Source organism: Cervus canadensis, chromosome 2 (assembly GCF_019320065.1).
Source record: "Cervus canadensis isolate Bull #8, Minnesota chromosome 2, ASM1932006v1, whole genome shotgun sequence".
Taxonomy (NCBI): Eukaryota; Metazoa; Chordata; class Mammalia; order Artiodactyla; family Cervidae; genus Cervus; species Cervus canadensis.
In genome coordinates, this window is record NC_057387.1 from 104,293,389 (window position 1) to 104,309,744 (window position 16,356).

General features: G+C 34.7%; 1 protein-coding gene across 5 annotated transcripts in view; it reads right to left on the bottom strand.

Annotated features, from left to right (window-relative positions):
• The window catches only part of AGO3 (argonaute RISC catalytic component 3), a 128,205-nt gene that overhangs the window by 36,512 nt on the left and 75,337 nt on the right, over positions 1-16,356 (bottom strand). For all 5 annotated transcript variants that reach the window (XM_043461923.1, XM_043461925.1, XM_043461926.1 and 2 more), the window contains 7 exons: positions 13,925-14,059; positions 9,868-9,955; positions 9,596-9,743; positions 9,031-9,150; positions 7,120-7,242; positions 6,695-6,828; positions 1,703-1,887 (listed from right to left, as the gene is read on the bottom strand). In XM_043461923.1, the coding sequence (XP_043317858.1) occupies positions 1,703-1,887; positions 6,695-6,828; positions 7,120-7,242; positions 9,031-9,150; positions 9,596-9,743; positions 9,868-9,955; positions 13,925-14,059 (933 nt within the window). The remainder of the gene's footprint in view (positions 1-1,702; positions 1,888-6,694; positions 6,829-7,119; positions 7,243-9,030; positions 9,151-9,595; positions 9,744-9,867; positions 9,956-13,924; positions 14,060-16,356) is intronic.

Here is a 16,356-nt window from a genome sequence, read left to right on the forward strand (position 1 = left end):
CATATCCAGGGACACAAAACAAGGTAATACTTTCTGTATTTTATCACAACTTAAAATATATCTTTTGACTTTTATAACCATCATTTTTAATCACTACATATTATTTCACCACCAGAAACTTACTATTTAAAACAAGTTCTTAGTAGTTTCTTAATGTCACAGATATCATTATGAAAATTTTGTGCACAGAGTATTTTTATATTATGAATTCTTTCCTTTGAACATATTTTTGGAATAAGAAATACTTAATTGGTGACTGAAAACACATTTTTATACTTTTCAATGAAAGGATACTATCAGTTTGTACTGTCATCAGCAATATGTTAAATACTAGATTCACTGTATACTCACAATCACTTGGTATTATAGTATTTAAATACATTTGCTAATTTAGTAGCATAAAAATGTCCTTTTATCAATTTGTACTTTTCCTTATTTCTTTATTGGTGTAAACCAACATATTCTCAAATATTTACCTGTTTTTTTCTTGAGAAATTTTGGTTTATTTTCTTCATTTATTAATCTAAGAGAATATAAAAATTTTTTCCTTTGACTACAATAACAGATCCATACGAATACTTTAATAATAAACTATAGCCTTTTGTTGTTTCCATTTGCTGCAAATATTTTTGACGTTCTATGGTTTCCTTTTAATTTTAGTTATACATGTGTGATATACAGAAAATTTAATTTTTATGCAGTCAAATAAATTTTCTTATGTCAATTCTATTATCCTAAGCTTAAATGATTTTAGTCCATTCAGTAATTTGAAAATTATACTTTCTTTGTGTTTTTCCATGTTTAAATGATTTATTTTTAACTTATTACTCTTAAAAGCTTTCGCTTGTTTATCCTAATAACAGCTAACATTTACTGAGCATTCACTATACCACGGCGCTATCATAAACCTGTTTACATAAAAGTGTTTGTGACCCCATGGACTGCAGCCCACCAGGCTCCTCTGTCCATGGAATTCTCCAGGCAAAAATACTGGAGTGGGTAGCCATTCACTTCTCCAGGGGATCTTCCTGACCCAGGGATGGAACCTGGGTCTCCTGCACTGCAGGGAGATTCTTTATACTATTTCAGCCACCAGGGAAGCCCTGTTTACATATGTAAATTTATTTAACCCTTACAACTACCTTCTAAGGATTAAATATTTATAGTATCCCAATTTCAGAGATGAGGAAAACCAGGCTTCATGTAGTTAAGTAATTCAGGTAGTACCACAAAAGTAGCATACCTGGCAATACCTAGGTATTAAGCAGCAGAGTCTGACTCCAGAGCCTGTGCTTTTAACATTACATTATACTGATACCAAGTTATTTCAATGACATTTTTAATAAACAATTCTTCTCTTAATCATTGTTTTTTAATGCCTCCTTCCCTGAAATTCTTTTCATAGAGTCTTGAACTATTTAGTTTGCTCTCCTGATTTCTCTTTTTATAGTAACAATACATAGTTTTAAAGACTATAGTTATAAAATGTATTTTTATGTTTGAAAGTTTTAGGATATGTGTTAGTATAATTTTAAAAGGAATTTTTTCTTTGGCAAGCAGGATCTTAGATCTCTGACTAGGGATCAAACCCATGTCCCCTGCCTTGGGAGCATGAAATTTTAACCACTGGATTGCCAGGGAAGTCCCCGAAAGGAATAGAGAGTACCTGAGGAAAAATGCAATCTTAATACGGTATCTTTACCATACACTGGCGTCTTCCCAGGCAGGATAACGATAATGAGCTGCAGCCCTGAGTAGGTGTTCTTGAGATGCCGGAACATGGGCTCCACGCTGTCAGCCCCCTGCGCGTATTTGCAGAAGCAAGGTTGGCCCTGGATGGGCATCCCTGCATCCTTGGAAATCTTCCGCAGCTGATCCGTGAAACCCCTGGAAGGAGAAATCACTAAAAATAAAACTTATGTCTAGTTATCAACATCTAAAAAGTAGTAATGGGAAGTTTGGGAAGGGAATGGAAAATGAAGCAAAGATTTGTGTGCTCCATATAGCAAGAGGTCACCAGACCAGTGATGGTAAAGGCCAACGACTGGTCAGTGACCTATTTTGCAAACTAAGAACACTATTGTACAGTTATGTGGCATTTTGTAGTTTACAAAGGATATCAGTAATAGAGTGTGCTGGTTAAGAGCTCAGCTCTAGAATTAGCATGACAGGTTCCAGTTCTAATTCTCTTACTTACTAGCTATAGAATTTTAGGCAAAGTTTTTCAATTTCTCTCACCTGTTAAATGACTACTTCCAATATGGGGTTGGTGTGAAGATTAAATGAGATCATACATGTAAAGCACTTAGTGCACTGCCCAAGACCTGGTGTAAAAGCTTGATAAATTTAAGCTATTATACATTTTCTAATTTGATCCTGATAAGATTCATAAGAAGGTGGTAGGGTAAGGTATTACTGCCATTTTACAGACCAGGAAATAGCTTCAGGGACATTAAGTATTAGATTAAGGTCAAATGCTTAGATAAGTGGCAAGACCCAGAACTATGACCTAGTCCAGAGTTTCTTTCTATAATAAATGCCTATTTGAAACCAGGATAGCAGGAAAGATTCTGTCCTCAGAAAAGATTTAGAAAAAAAAAAAAAAAACATGAAAAAAAAGAGGTAGACAGCACTTTAATAATTCTGCTCTTAGCCTAGGATAAATAAGTAATAATGTTGAGGTTTAACAATCACTTTACTTGTTTTTAAAACAAATACATCCCTAAGTCAAGGATCTGCAAGATCTTTGCTCAAAAACTCTGATTCCCTCAGGACAGAGATGAAGTTTGTAGGAATTCCCTCCTCCTCCTATTCCTTATTAGTATCTAATTCAAGAAAGTATGAAGTTGAATATTTTCAGTTAGCCTGAACAAGAGCTGTAAGCCCAATGATTATGAGACTTCTATCAAGCCATGAATAACAAATGTAAAATGAAAAGAATACCTCAAAGCTTGAAAAACAATTGGAGGTGTTTTCTTTGGTCTCTGGAGGTCAAGAAAGATAATCACAGCTTTGTACTTAACTGTGCTCCAGACATTTTACTTGAAAGTCAGGGGATAAAAACTTTGGAGAAAAAAAATATACTAAGTGAACCTTAAGACATACATTTAGAGATTTGGAGCTAATAAAAAGGAGGTGGCACTAGTGGTAAAGAACCTGCCTGCCAATGCAGGAGATATAAGAGATGCAGGTTCGATCTCTGGGTAGGGAAGTTCCCCTGGAGAAAGGCATGGCAACCTATTCCAGTATTCTTGCCTGGAGAATCCCACGGACAGAGGAGCCTGACAAGCTATAGTCCATAGAGTCACCAAGAGTTGGACATGGCTTAGTATGTACACATGCATGAACAGAATTAAATAGAAAAAAAATTTTTTTTCACATGAAGGAGGCAAAACAAATTCTGAATTGATTCTGGGGTAAACTGATCTCTACGTCACTCAAGAACTATTCATTACTGGTATATAGGGTCTGTTAGTGGAGACTTACATCAGATAATAATCATTTTTCTTAGGAAAATTAGATTTTAGAGAGGAGATAAGAACTTTACACAAATATTATAATTTTATTTTACACAGGCAGTGACAAGTACAAATGGAGAGGATACTGACAAACTACTATGTTTACTACTATGGATTATTTCCAGCATCCCAAATCACAGAAGACTGAGTATCATTTAGAAGAGTAGAGATAGAATGGAGGCACTTCAGTAAAGAGCAGCATGAGTAGAAATGGAAAAAAACACCACAGAGTTTGAGGGCATACAGTGTTCAGTTTCTTTGTCCAAAATATATGAACATGGAGCAAGGGTTTAAAGAGGCAAATGAAAAAACTTTAAATGTTATTCTTTGTTAATCAGAAGCCTAAATTTTTAGAATGGAGCTAATCACAAGTGGAGCTGGTCCTCTTTTCACCATAGCACAACTCCTCAAACAAGAGTGACAGCAGAAGCCCTCTAGAGGGCCAAAGCCCCAAAGATTGCTGTTCCAAAGGAGAGGAGACAGGGGAGAAAGGAAACCAAAGTGATACAAAGAAACCAGGAAGGCAAAAATGGAGAGACTGTCAGGAAGGCAGTCAGTTGTATCTAATGCTGCACAAATTTTGAAAAAATAATGGTTGAGAATCAGTTCAGTCACTCAGTCATGTCCAACTCTTTGCAACCCCATGGACTGCAGCATGCCAGGGTTCCCGGTCCATCATCAATTCCCGGAGTTTACTCAAACTCATGTCCATTGAGGCGGTGATGCCATCCAACCATCTCATCCTCTGTCATCTCCTTCTCCTGTCTTCAATCTTTCCCAGCATCAGGGTCTTTTCAAATGAGTCAGTTCTTCGCATCAGGTGGCCAAAGTAGTGGAGCTTCAGCTTTAGCATCAGTCCTTCCAATGAACACCCAGGACTGATTTCCTTTAGGATGGACTGGTTGGATCTCCTTGCAGTCCAAGGGACTCTCAAGAGTCTTCTCCAACACCACACTTCAAAAGCATCAATTCTTCGGTGCTCAGCTTTCTTTATAGTCCAACTCTCACATTCATACATGACTATTGGAAAAACCATAGCCTTGACTAGATGGAACTTTGTTGGCAAAGTAATGTCTCTGCTTTTTAATATGCTATCTAGGTTGGTCGTAACTTTCCTTCCAAGGAGCAAGCATGTTTTAATTTCGTGGCTGCAGTCACCATCTACAGTGATTTTGGAGCCCCCCAAAATAAAGTCTGACACTGTTTCCATTGTTTTCCCATCTATTTGCCATGAAGTGATGGGACCAGATGCCATGATCTTAGTTTTCTGAAGGTTGAGTTTTAAGCCAACTTTTTCACTCCCCTCTTTCACTTTCATCAAGAGGCTCTTTAGTTCTTCTTCACTTTCTGCCATAAGGGTGGTGTCATGTGCATATCTGAGGTTATTGATATTTCTCCTGGCAATCTTGATTCCAGCTTGTGCTTCATCCACCCCAGCATCTGGCATGATGTACTCTGCATATAAGTTAAATGAGCAGGGTAACAGCATACAGCCTTGATGTATTCCTTTCCCAATTTGGAACCAGTCTGTTATTCCATGTCTGGTTCTAACTGTTGCTTCTTGACCTGCATACATATTTCTCAGGAGGCAGGTCAGGTGGTCTGGTATTCCCATCTCTTAAAGAATTTTCCAGAGTTTGTTGGGATCCACACAATTAAAGTCTTTGGCAAAGTCAATAAAGCAGATGTTTTTCTGGAGCTCTCTTGCTTTTTTGATGAGCCAGCAGATGCTGGCAATTTGATCTCTGGTTCCTCTGCCATTTCTAAATCCATCTTGAACATCTGGAAGTTCACAGTTCACATACTGTTGAAGCCTTGCTTGGAGAATTTTGAGCATTCCTTTGCTAGTGTGTGAGATGAGTACAACTGTGCGGTAGTTTCAGCATTCTTTGGCATTGCCTTTCTTTGGGATTGGAATGAAAACTGACCTTTTCCAGTCCTGTGGCCACTGCTGGGTTTTCCAAATTTGCTGGCATACTGTAGCACTTTAACAGCATCATCTTTTAGGATTTGAAATAGCTCAACTGGAATTCCATTGCCTCCACTAGCTTTGTTTGTAGTGATGCTTCCTAAAGCCTACTTGACTTCACATTCCAGGATGTCTGGCTCTAGGTGAGTGATCACACCATCGTGATTATCTGGGTCGTGAAGATCTTTTTTGTACAGTTCTTCTGTGTATTCTTGCCACCTCTTCTTAATATCTTCTGCTTCTGTTAGGTCCATACTATTTCTGTCCTTTATTGTGCCCACCTTTGCATTTTCCCTTGATATCTCTAATTTTCTTGAAGAGATCTCTAGTCTTTCCCATTCTATTGGTTTCCTCTATTTCTTTGCACTGATCACTGAGGAAGGCTTTTTTAAATCTCTCCTTGCTCTTCTTTGGAACTCTGCATTCAAATGGGTATGTCTTTGCTTTTCTCCTTTGCCTTTAGCTCTTTTCTCAGCTATTGAGAATAGACCATTAGAATTGATAAGCACAAAGATACTTTTGTGCTTGAAATTGATTCCAGGAATCAATTTTAATAGAGCACTAAAACTTCAAAGAAGGAGACTGACTGAATGGAAGCCTGGAATCCTGAGAGTGTGTCAAGGTAAAATGAAGATTTTTTTTTTAAGATTTGTTTTAAACTTAAACAGAAGATTGTTGAGGGAAAGAATCTGGAGAAGACGAAAAGTAGTGGAGATGGAGGCCAAATTTTGGAAAGTGAAAATGAGAAGTTAAATGACTCTTTCAAGGAAAGAGAAATTGAGAAATAAGGATGTTATTTAATTCTCATTCAGTAAATAAGCACTATTATCTCTATTTTTAAAAGGTAAAAACTGAAGCATACTAAGATTAAATAAATATTTCATGGTAATAAAGTCAGGAAGTGACAAGCTTGGGAATTAAATCTAACCTATTTGCCATCAAAAGTCAGTGGTACTCCTGCTGTACCATATAAGCTAGTCTATTATAATGCCTATAAGAATGAATCAGTGACTTGGATATGACCAAAAAATTCAGAATCTTCATCAAATACTGAGAAGAAACATTTTTAAAGGTTCACTGATTAAATATATGTGCCCAAATATATATTGAGGCTATGTTGGTTAGAATATTAGCTGAATAATTTAAAATTGAAATACAAAATTTAAACACAAAATGGTCCCAAAGTGAAACTAATGACAAGCCTTACTTCAATATTTCTTCTCTACACTGCCTCTGTGTGGCAAAACAAGCTATAGCCCACATTTTGATTTCAACTCCTGTGTGGAACTGTTTCCCTCGCATGTCCCATACTCCGTGGCTTGGTGTTGCTACAGTCCGGTTCTACAGAGAAAGAGAAATAATAAGGCAAAAAAGAACAAACATTTAATATATAACTTATCTGAATGAGCTGAAAATAAGCATTTCAAATTGCTGGAACAGGCTTTTCTAAATCAATATTTTATATTTTCATCACAGAAAAAAGTTCTACCAAGTTCAAGCAAAGACACTCATCTTGAAACAAAAAAACTGTTGGAATGAAAAATACTTTCTAAATTCTAGACTCAGATAGGATGTCCTCTCCAAACACAGAAACTGTATGTTTATAATTTAAACATTATCAAGAGGTTTTACCCGGCCTCCATATTGGAGCATAGGTGCTGGAAGTACGCGTCCGGTTACATGAGCCATTTCATCTCGAACTTTAAATTGAAACTCTTGAACAAATGGATCTGTTTCATAATTTGCACTTCTTACCTAACAACAGAAAAGGTTTGTAGTTACTTTCAAAATTCCCCTAATTTCCCTTTAGAACCCTCTAATTTTTTTCCTTCACTGTGTCAACAATGTTTTATAATAGGTCTAGATAATAGTACCCAAACTATAAAGCAGATTCTTAACCTGGGAATTACAGACCATGAGTGGACAGTAGGAAGTCTGTGAACTTCCTGTTCATTTATAGGATATTTAAATGTATTAGGTTGGATAATAAGAAATTTCAACTATTTATGACTCATGAAAATGGTAATTTTATATGATTAAGCCTAATACATTTTGGGGAGGGTGGTCAAGAGATTGCAAGAGAAATACCTGACCTAAAAATGGTTAATTACTTCTAATCAGAGGATCTGGACATATATTACAGAAATTTTATGTGGAGCTTGATAGCAAATATCAATAATCCTAAGCTTTTTTTCCTGATAACAAGTTATATCTACTTGAATATTTTGAATATTTTCTGATAAAACATAGAGCAGAAGATAAAATTTACTTAAGAGGTACACTTGAGACAGACAAGAAAGCCACAATGAGATGCAGATTATAATTTTTACATAATATACCAATATATGCAAAGAATTTATTGTAATCGCAAAAGTGTAATTCATGCTTATAGTGTGCTATTATGTGTTTTTCAAAATATATTTATTTAGTCTCAGGGTAAAGATCAAATAAGGTTACAAAGAGGGCAATGTTCAAGTCTTTGAGTAAAAATCTAGTAAAAACACTATATAAATCTAAATATATAATCCCACAATAAGCAGGAAAAGTTTTCTAAATTATGCACTAATGACTCTTTTCTTCAAGCTTAAATGCCATTCATTTCTGTAAAATTACAAAGAATAACAACTATTTACCAAGACTTGCTTGGTGATGTGCTTAGTGTAAAATGTTTTATGATTAATTTTTACAATAACCTTAATTATAAATAAGTCTTTTATACTTTTTATTTTACAGAGGGTAAAACTAAAGCTTAGTAAAGTGAAATGATTGGTCTAAAACCATATAGCTAAGCAAGTGACATATAATCTGAAATCTGTACATTCTGATTCGAGTTCCTACTCTGTCACTGTTCTAGCCTACTGGATGCTATAATTATAAATATAGTAACAGTAAGTGAGTAAAGAAGTTAGACTTTGAACCTAGAGCTGTTAAGATTCCAAGTGCTAGCCTGGCGGGCTACAGTCCATGGGGTAGCAAAAAGTCGGACACAAGTGAGCAACTAACTTTCAAGATACGTTCCAGGTGCCTTTATTTTTCACTTTGCCCTAATTCCGTCAGTTTTATCATGTATTAATGTCTCTTTTCTCCCCATTTAGAATAAGGAGAGCTTAGAGACCCCGTAAGGCTGGAGCTGTCTTATACTTCTTTATACATCCTATAGTTACCAGTGTTGATACTGGGGCTAAGCAATCCTACTTTGTGTGTTAAGCTTCTCACTATTGCTAGTCATAAAACCTTGACTTTCCTTTCCTATTTTAGGTGGGAGGTGATAAAAGTTCAGTTCACTAAACTGAAACATTAGTTCTGAGATTATCTGTTCTGAATCTAACTAAAGACTTTGGGGTTAAATTAGAAGGCTCTAGCCTTTTTCACAGAACTCACTAAGTTCTACCCCTAGACTACCACTAGAATACTTCCATAATCTCTTTTAATTCTGACAGCCCATGAAATGATAATAAGACATGAGTTGATATGGTGGACATTCTCCTTTAGTAGCTCACCCTAGTATGTTTTTAATTTCTATTTCTGGGGTTAAGTACTAACCAATCTGCTAATTTCCTCTTGTCTATCTGGTGCAGATCTTGCTGTGGCTTTGATCATAGTGGAGGTTTGATTGTCCGTTAGCTTCTTGATACATCGTTGCCCTGCCACAATATTACAGACCTACAAATGGAAAAAAGTTTTGTACTAGATATATATATCTTTCTTAAAATTGAGTGCAATTAAATGTGACATTTTAAATTTTAATTTAACTTAAAATTTAAAATCTACTCCATTAAGCCACTTCTGTTTAATATCATGTCAAGTAGAAAAGCAGTAAACAATACTGCTTCACAGTATGATTATAATCAGGTAAAATGTACACTGGATAAAAAGGCTGAAAAGAAGTGTACCAAAACTGCTAACAGCAGTTGTGTTTAGAGGGGCAGGACTGTGGATGAATTTTTTCCCGTATTATTTCATTACTGAAAATTCAGAATAAATAAGAAAATTTAAAGACAGTTCAATTTCAAAATAAATGTGAGAGTATGAAGTAAGTTACAGGTCATTAAAAACCTTAACAGAATGATGAATAAGAGGATATTAATAAGCAGCCTAAACACATTACTTCTAGTGGCAGGTAGGTATGTTTCTGTTCCTGCCCCACTTGCAGACAGGGAAGGTGTGGGTACTTCAGCTGAAGAGTATACTTTTCTCTGAAATACTGTGCTACTGTTCTCTCCACAGTTTGGCCATTTTCTAACTGTAAAGGAAAGCTGGAAAAAAAAAAATTACACATTAACAACTCATCCCATTAGGAGCAAGCAAAACTCCCAATCTACCAACTAGAGTAAGCTGCCTCACATCATCTCTGTTCTGACAAACACCAGCTTTTCTTACGTTTGATGACTGGCAGGCCTTCTTGTTACATTACAAACACGGTATTTCCGTCTCATTGTTCCACAATGAGTCACTTCAACCTTCAGACCTGTTCCCAACAAGAAAAACTGAGGTTACAGAACTGTCACAAGTGACATATTCATAACTCTAAAGGCTGTTCACCACTATAAAAACTCAAAATTCTAAACAGACAGAAAATCTGTGAAAGAGGTGATATGTTAACAAAGGATTTTATATATATATAAAACATAGTTAATAATGGGTATAATCATGATAGACCTAACTCCAAACCATTTCCCTATTCTATCAAGCTATTAAAAAATAGCATAAAATTTGCAAAGCCTTTAGATCAAGGGATAAAATTCTTCATTAATAAAAAAAATCCCTGCTTATAGTGCAGGTTTTTATGCTGGGAGAAGGAAGGAGCAATGGAAAGGAGTTACAATAACTCTCAAAACATTCTGTAACCTTCAAAGTATGTGAAATCTCAACTCCCCAGGCATCACATACTGACTGAAGATCATAATTTCATAAAGCTCAAGAAGCAACCTTCAGAGATTTTTAAACCAGGAAGAAAAAAAAATCCCAGGCCCTTTTAATAGACAGGGAGTGACAATTTTGTTAAAGGATAATATAGTGATACAGTTCTTTCACTACTGACCATTAGAAATCAGGGCAAAATATCAAATGCAACCAAACTAATTCCTACAGCAAGTAATCCAGACCTTCTTATGGAATCAATGACCCCTTTGAGAATCTAACAAAAGCAATAAATTCTCAGAAAAATGCAACATACACTTAGTAGCATATGAATTTAGATGTTACTGGATCCATGAGTCCATTTGTGGACCCTAGGGGTTTGAGGATCCCAGGTCTGCTTTAGAAGGTGAAGCTGTGTGGGCTTTTAAACCATTGGCTGAAATTCTTTGGGATGAATTTTCCTAAGCAATGGTGTCCAAAAGGATTTTCTGAGATGATACGAGTTCTACACCTGTACTAAAGTCACTGGTAATGTTCCTGAGGACATGAAATGTAACTACTATGACTGAAAATTTTTAATTTTTTTTCTTTTATATCTATGTATCCCATAGTGCAAATGTTCTCAACCCAAGGTGACTCTGACCTCCGGGAAGATTTGGTAATGTCTGGAGACATTTCTGGGGGCTTCCCTGATTGTTAAAACTGGGGGTGCTATTGGCATCTAGTGGATGCTAGATTTAGGAATGGGTGGATCCAGGGATGCTGCTAAATTATATTGCAATGCATAGAACAGCACTACCTCCCATCCCCGACCACAACAAAGAATTATCCAGCCCAAAATATCAATAGTGCCAAGGTTGAGAAACCCTGATACAGTATAACTTATTTTCCTATCTACTAACTGCAGAACCAAACACAGAATTCAATCACAGCGATATTTTCTTATGACGTATCAGCACAAATTAAGAAGTTAAATGGACACAGTGCCACTGTACCAGATTGGTATGAGGGTTTTTGAGAAGCACTCTTAACTGAGTCAGTGAGAAATAGTTTTTGTTAGTAACTATCATTATAAAACTAAAATTTTAGGTCAATTAGAGCATTTATTATTCTTCTATATTACAAAGGAAAATAGAAAATATTACCAAGAGAAGGTCTTTCAAGAAGGAAATACCAACAATATGAAGTAAACAAGATGTAAAAATACTGTTTGGGGGAAAACATGATAGAAAAATTTAAAACAAATTTCTGTTATCTATACCACTTAGCAATTTGTTTTCAAATCTTCCCTTTGAATTAAAAAAAAAATTATCAGTAAGGTTCTACAAGACTACTAAATAAGTTTTTATCAAAAATAAAACTGATACTCTTACATACATATGGTACTTTTACCATAAACTTCCTCCAATATTTCTATTTAGCTATGATGAATTATTGCACAAAGAAACCACCCTAAAGTTATTATTAATTGTTTAGGAAAAAGTTCAACTGAAACGAAATGAATATTGTACTAGGAAATGTATTCATTATCCCACAATTTGTACCATTATTAAACAGTTTTCATCAAATTTCTCATGCTGACTAAAAATTAAACTCTAATATATAGTATATATATAGTATAGCACGTGTAACTTTGATTCTCTTGTGTTACTGAGATAGGAATACATGATGTACTTTAAAGGGCTCTCTCTTTTTTAAAAGCCTTCTTGACTTTGAATGGAGGAAAAAATCATCAGTTTGTCAGTCAGATCTAACTCATATTTTTCTACCCCAAATCTATAGTCATAGGTGCCTAAGGGTGAGATCCAAATTCAGGGGTTAGCAAAGATTTGAAATTTTTAAAAAAAATGGACTAGATAATTCTCTGCCCAGGTCCCTCCCCAAACCCTCCATCCAACCGAAAAATGTTTTTGGCTTTAATAAATATTTAACCTATAAACTTGGCTTTACCTTCACTATAACATCAACTTTATAATGCTTTCTAGTCATTTTTTCAGTCATTTCTTTGGCCCCCTGAGCAGTTGAAGTTAAGATCGAGTCCATGCTCTTCGGGCAGCAGTTGAATCCTTGTTCTGTACATCTTGTATTTTCTGTGATAGAGTGGTGATATGAGTTGATTGCATAGTTACCGCAAAATAATGTAAGTGACTTCATGATATCAGAGGTGGTAACTAAGCAGCAACTCCACTGGAAACCATGGCATTTAGATGATCACATATTAATGGTGGGTAATGCACTACCTTCCAACAAAGCTGACTGTGCAGTTAATACAGATTATGACAGGACAATGGTATGACTGCGATGCAAGAATATATAACACCTCCTTATTCTGACAAAAAACTTGAGATAAATGCTTATCTTCAAAGCAGGAGGGAAATTCCTTTAAATGTTTTATTACAATGACTGACTCTCTCTTGGTTACTGAATGGCACAGGATAAATGACTACTAGAGCTAGCAGGATATATTCAACTATACTAACTGATTTGGGGGACTGAAAGATGCTCAGAAAACAAACCTCAATGCTTCATTTAAACCACAACCTGAAAATTACCTGCAACAAATAGGTAAAACCTTAAAATTAAACAACATAATTATTTCTGACTATTTAAGATGTAACACTTATTACAAACAGAATTTATAGTATTCATTCTAATTAGAGAATATCATATTTCTCTTTGTGCCTAAATAATAAAGAACTAAATACAGTGGAGTCACATCTTACATGAGGACTAAGTTCGAAAGTGATGAATAAGGCAAGAATCTTACATAATCAAAATTATTCTTGAAAAATCCCTTAAACTGCTAATAAATAAAGTATACTGATATTAAATTAAATTAAATTGCTGATAAACCCATTATATATGGGTTTGCACATAAAACTATATATTTACGTAGAAAGCTACAATTATATAAAGAATAAATACATACAAAATATAAATTTTAGAATATAACTGAAATTAATTTTTAATTTTTCTCTTTGGAAGACCATGTAGAGATGAATTTATATTAGTAAAATATATATATGATGTAATACCACTGTATAAATTGTAGCTGCCAACTAAAATAGGCAAGATCAATGGTCAACTAAATAACGTACATGAAATTACTAAATTTCAGCTCTAGAACAACACATGAAACAGGCTAGCCCCACATCTATAAATTTACAAAGAAATAAAATATTCTGCTATCATTTCAGAAAAATAAAGAAGTCACTATATTAGAATATGTTCAAAGAATGGCTCCAGTCCTGAAGTGTCAATGTTTTGGGAATAAATTTCCTATTTTAAACAGTATCATAGGAGCATTTTCCTATGAGAGTACCTCTTTATGCCTTCAGCTAGTAAGGGAAAGTATCAACAAAAAATTAGCTAGTATTAATTCCATTACTTGGTATTTCTTTCATTGAAACACTACCTAAGATGTTATGGCAATGATTTTAATGTAACATTTTATAATTAATCTGTATTTTTACTGGTGATGTTACATGAACAGATTTAAATCTTAAAAAATTTCCATGAAAGTTTGTTATATTCATGCATTTTACAGTTAAGTTGTTCCAAATGCTAATTAACTCACCTTTTATCTCTTTGGTGAATTTTACCCGATGAGAATCAGTCAGAGGTCTTGGTTGCTCATCAATATTATGAATATCAAGAACTTCACACATGAACTGAATTACAGGTTGTGCTTTGTAGAAGGCAGTGGCAGAGACTAAGAAGAAAAACACAAAGGGTACAAATTAATGTTTCCTTAAAAAAACACAATCTAAGGCTCCATGATAATTAATTATAGAGTTAAAATTATCCTCTTACATATACCTATGTATCAATACATATAAAAATATTTCCAATATTAACCAGTTTCAGCTTGACTACAAGACAAGCACAACAACAGAAAAACCTAAAATTACAGTTTTTATAATCTCTTTCATCATGGGTAACTGAATCATTCCATTCCCTACTACATGTACAGAGCAGTGTTCTGGCTATGAGACAAGGCCTATACAGGGACAAAGAAGGCCAGAGTGCCTCAGAAGACAAGGTTAGGTATTATTTCTTAAATAAAGCCTTTTGTGCCACCCCAGATTGCTTATCTGTTCTAAGGAGAGCTTTCCCTGTCTTGTACAGATTTGAGAAGACAATGGTATTAAATGCTACTAGCGCTAATCCAAGCTACAGGTAGTAACAATATCTGCCCAATGTTATCTAGCTACAATCAGCAGTCTTCAAGGAGCCAATTAGGATGACTTCTTAATCCTGGATTTTGGAACTAGAAGAGAGCTTCAGCAATCGTTAGTAGATCACCACCATTCATTTCTTAAATATTTACGGGCTGCTATTATGTGCTAAAAGACACTGGGGGTACAGTGAAAAGTAAAACCAAAACGACAGTAGGCTGAAAAGTGAAAAGTACTAGTCTCTCAGTAGTTTCCAACTCATTGAGATCCCATGGACTGAAGCCCATCAGGCTCCTCTGTCCATGGAATTCTCCAGGCAAGAATACTGGAGTAGGTTGCCATCCCCTTCTCCAGGGGATCTCCCCAACCCAGGGATTGAACTCAGGTCTCCTGCATTGCAGGCAGATTCTTTACCACCTGAGTCAACATGCTATCATATTATTTCCTTACCTAAAAAACATGCCCACAGTGGTGCCCTTTCTCTTATTCTCCTTGGTTTAGGTTTAAATGTCTTCCACAAAATGTCCCTCATCTCTGGAAGGATATTTAACAAGGCTTTAAGTAGTTAGGTAGTGAGACTATTGTGGATATTTTTTATTTTTCTTTACATCTTTATTTTTTCATAGTGAGCACATATTACATTTTCCTTTATTTCAGAAATAATACATAAATGAAGTCTCAGCATAAAAAATTTAAACAACATAGATATAAACAGTAAAGACTTCTGGTCTCCAAGTATCCTTAAGAAGTAACCATTATTAGCAGCTAATACCTAACTACTACATGTACTAATTATGGACATGGACCTACTACACGTCCCTAACAATAGATAGCTATGTTGGTTTTGTACTGCCATATCTTGTTCTTTTAATATACACATAGAGATAAAAATGGATATATAACTTTTAAAAACATGCGATCAGATAATAAATGTTTTATGACTTTATTGTTTTATTATTATTTTAAAAATAACAATGTCTTAGAGATCTTTCCATGTCAATAATTTCTTTTTAATGGTTTCATATTAGTCTGTAGTTTGGGTGCATGGTAATTAAGTGAATATATATCATATTCCTCTCTTAATGAAAAAAAACACAAATGATAAAACATTTGAAACACTATTCTGGGCTTTGATTTCTTTTTCTCATTATGTACCTTAGATATCGATCTTACATGTACTAATATGGAATTCTATCATTCCTTTTCACATTGCAGGATATCTCACTACCTGCATCTACTACATGGCCCTAATGATGGATAGTTATGTTGGTTTTGTATTTCCACCCAAATAAACTTTAGAAATACCTTTACAATTTCAAGCTAACTAAAAAAAGAGAGACTGATAAGACTGTATCAGCATTCTGGGTATCTTATTTAAATCTTATACATTAAAAAACTGTATACCTATATTCATCTATTAAAAATGTGAGAATACTGTTGCACATTAAAATGAGGCTGGCAGGAAATATATCAAATAAACATATACTGCTTCTGTGTTAATTAAAAAATAAGTAGATAAAGGAAAATAAATATATGGTCATTAACATGCTTATTTTGTCTTTCCTTTAATCCTACAGGTAAACTTTCTTCCCTGGATTATTATAATACTAGCACTCACAATAAATTCATCTTATCTCACAGAGCTGAAACTACTAAACAAATATTATCCTGTTTAACATTCTATTAATTTTCCTTAGTGTTTGCACTTTTAATCATTTTACTATTCACCATCTTCCCTACAGCAATGTAGGCATTTGAGGTGAAGGAAAGTTCTTACATAAGATGGGATAAAATCAGTGAGTAGAGCTGAATTAGGCATGAGTTTCAAAGA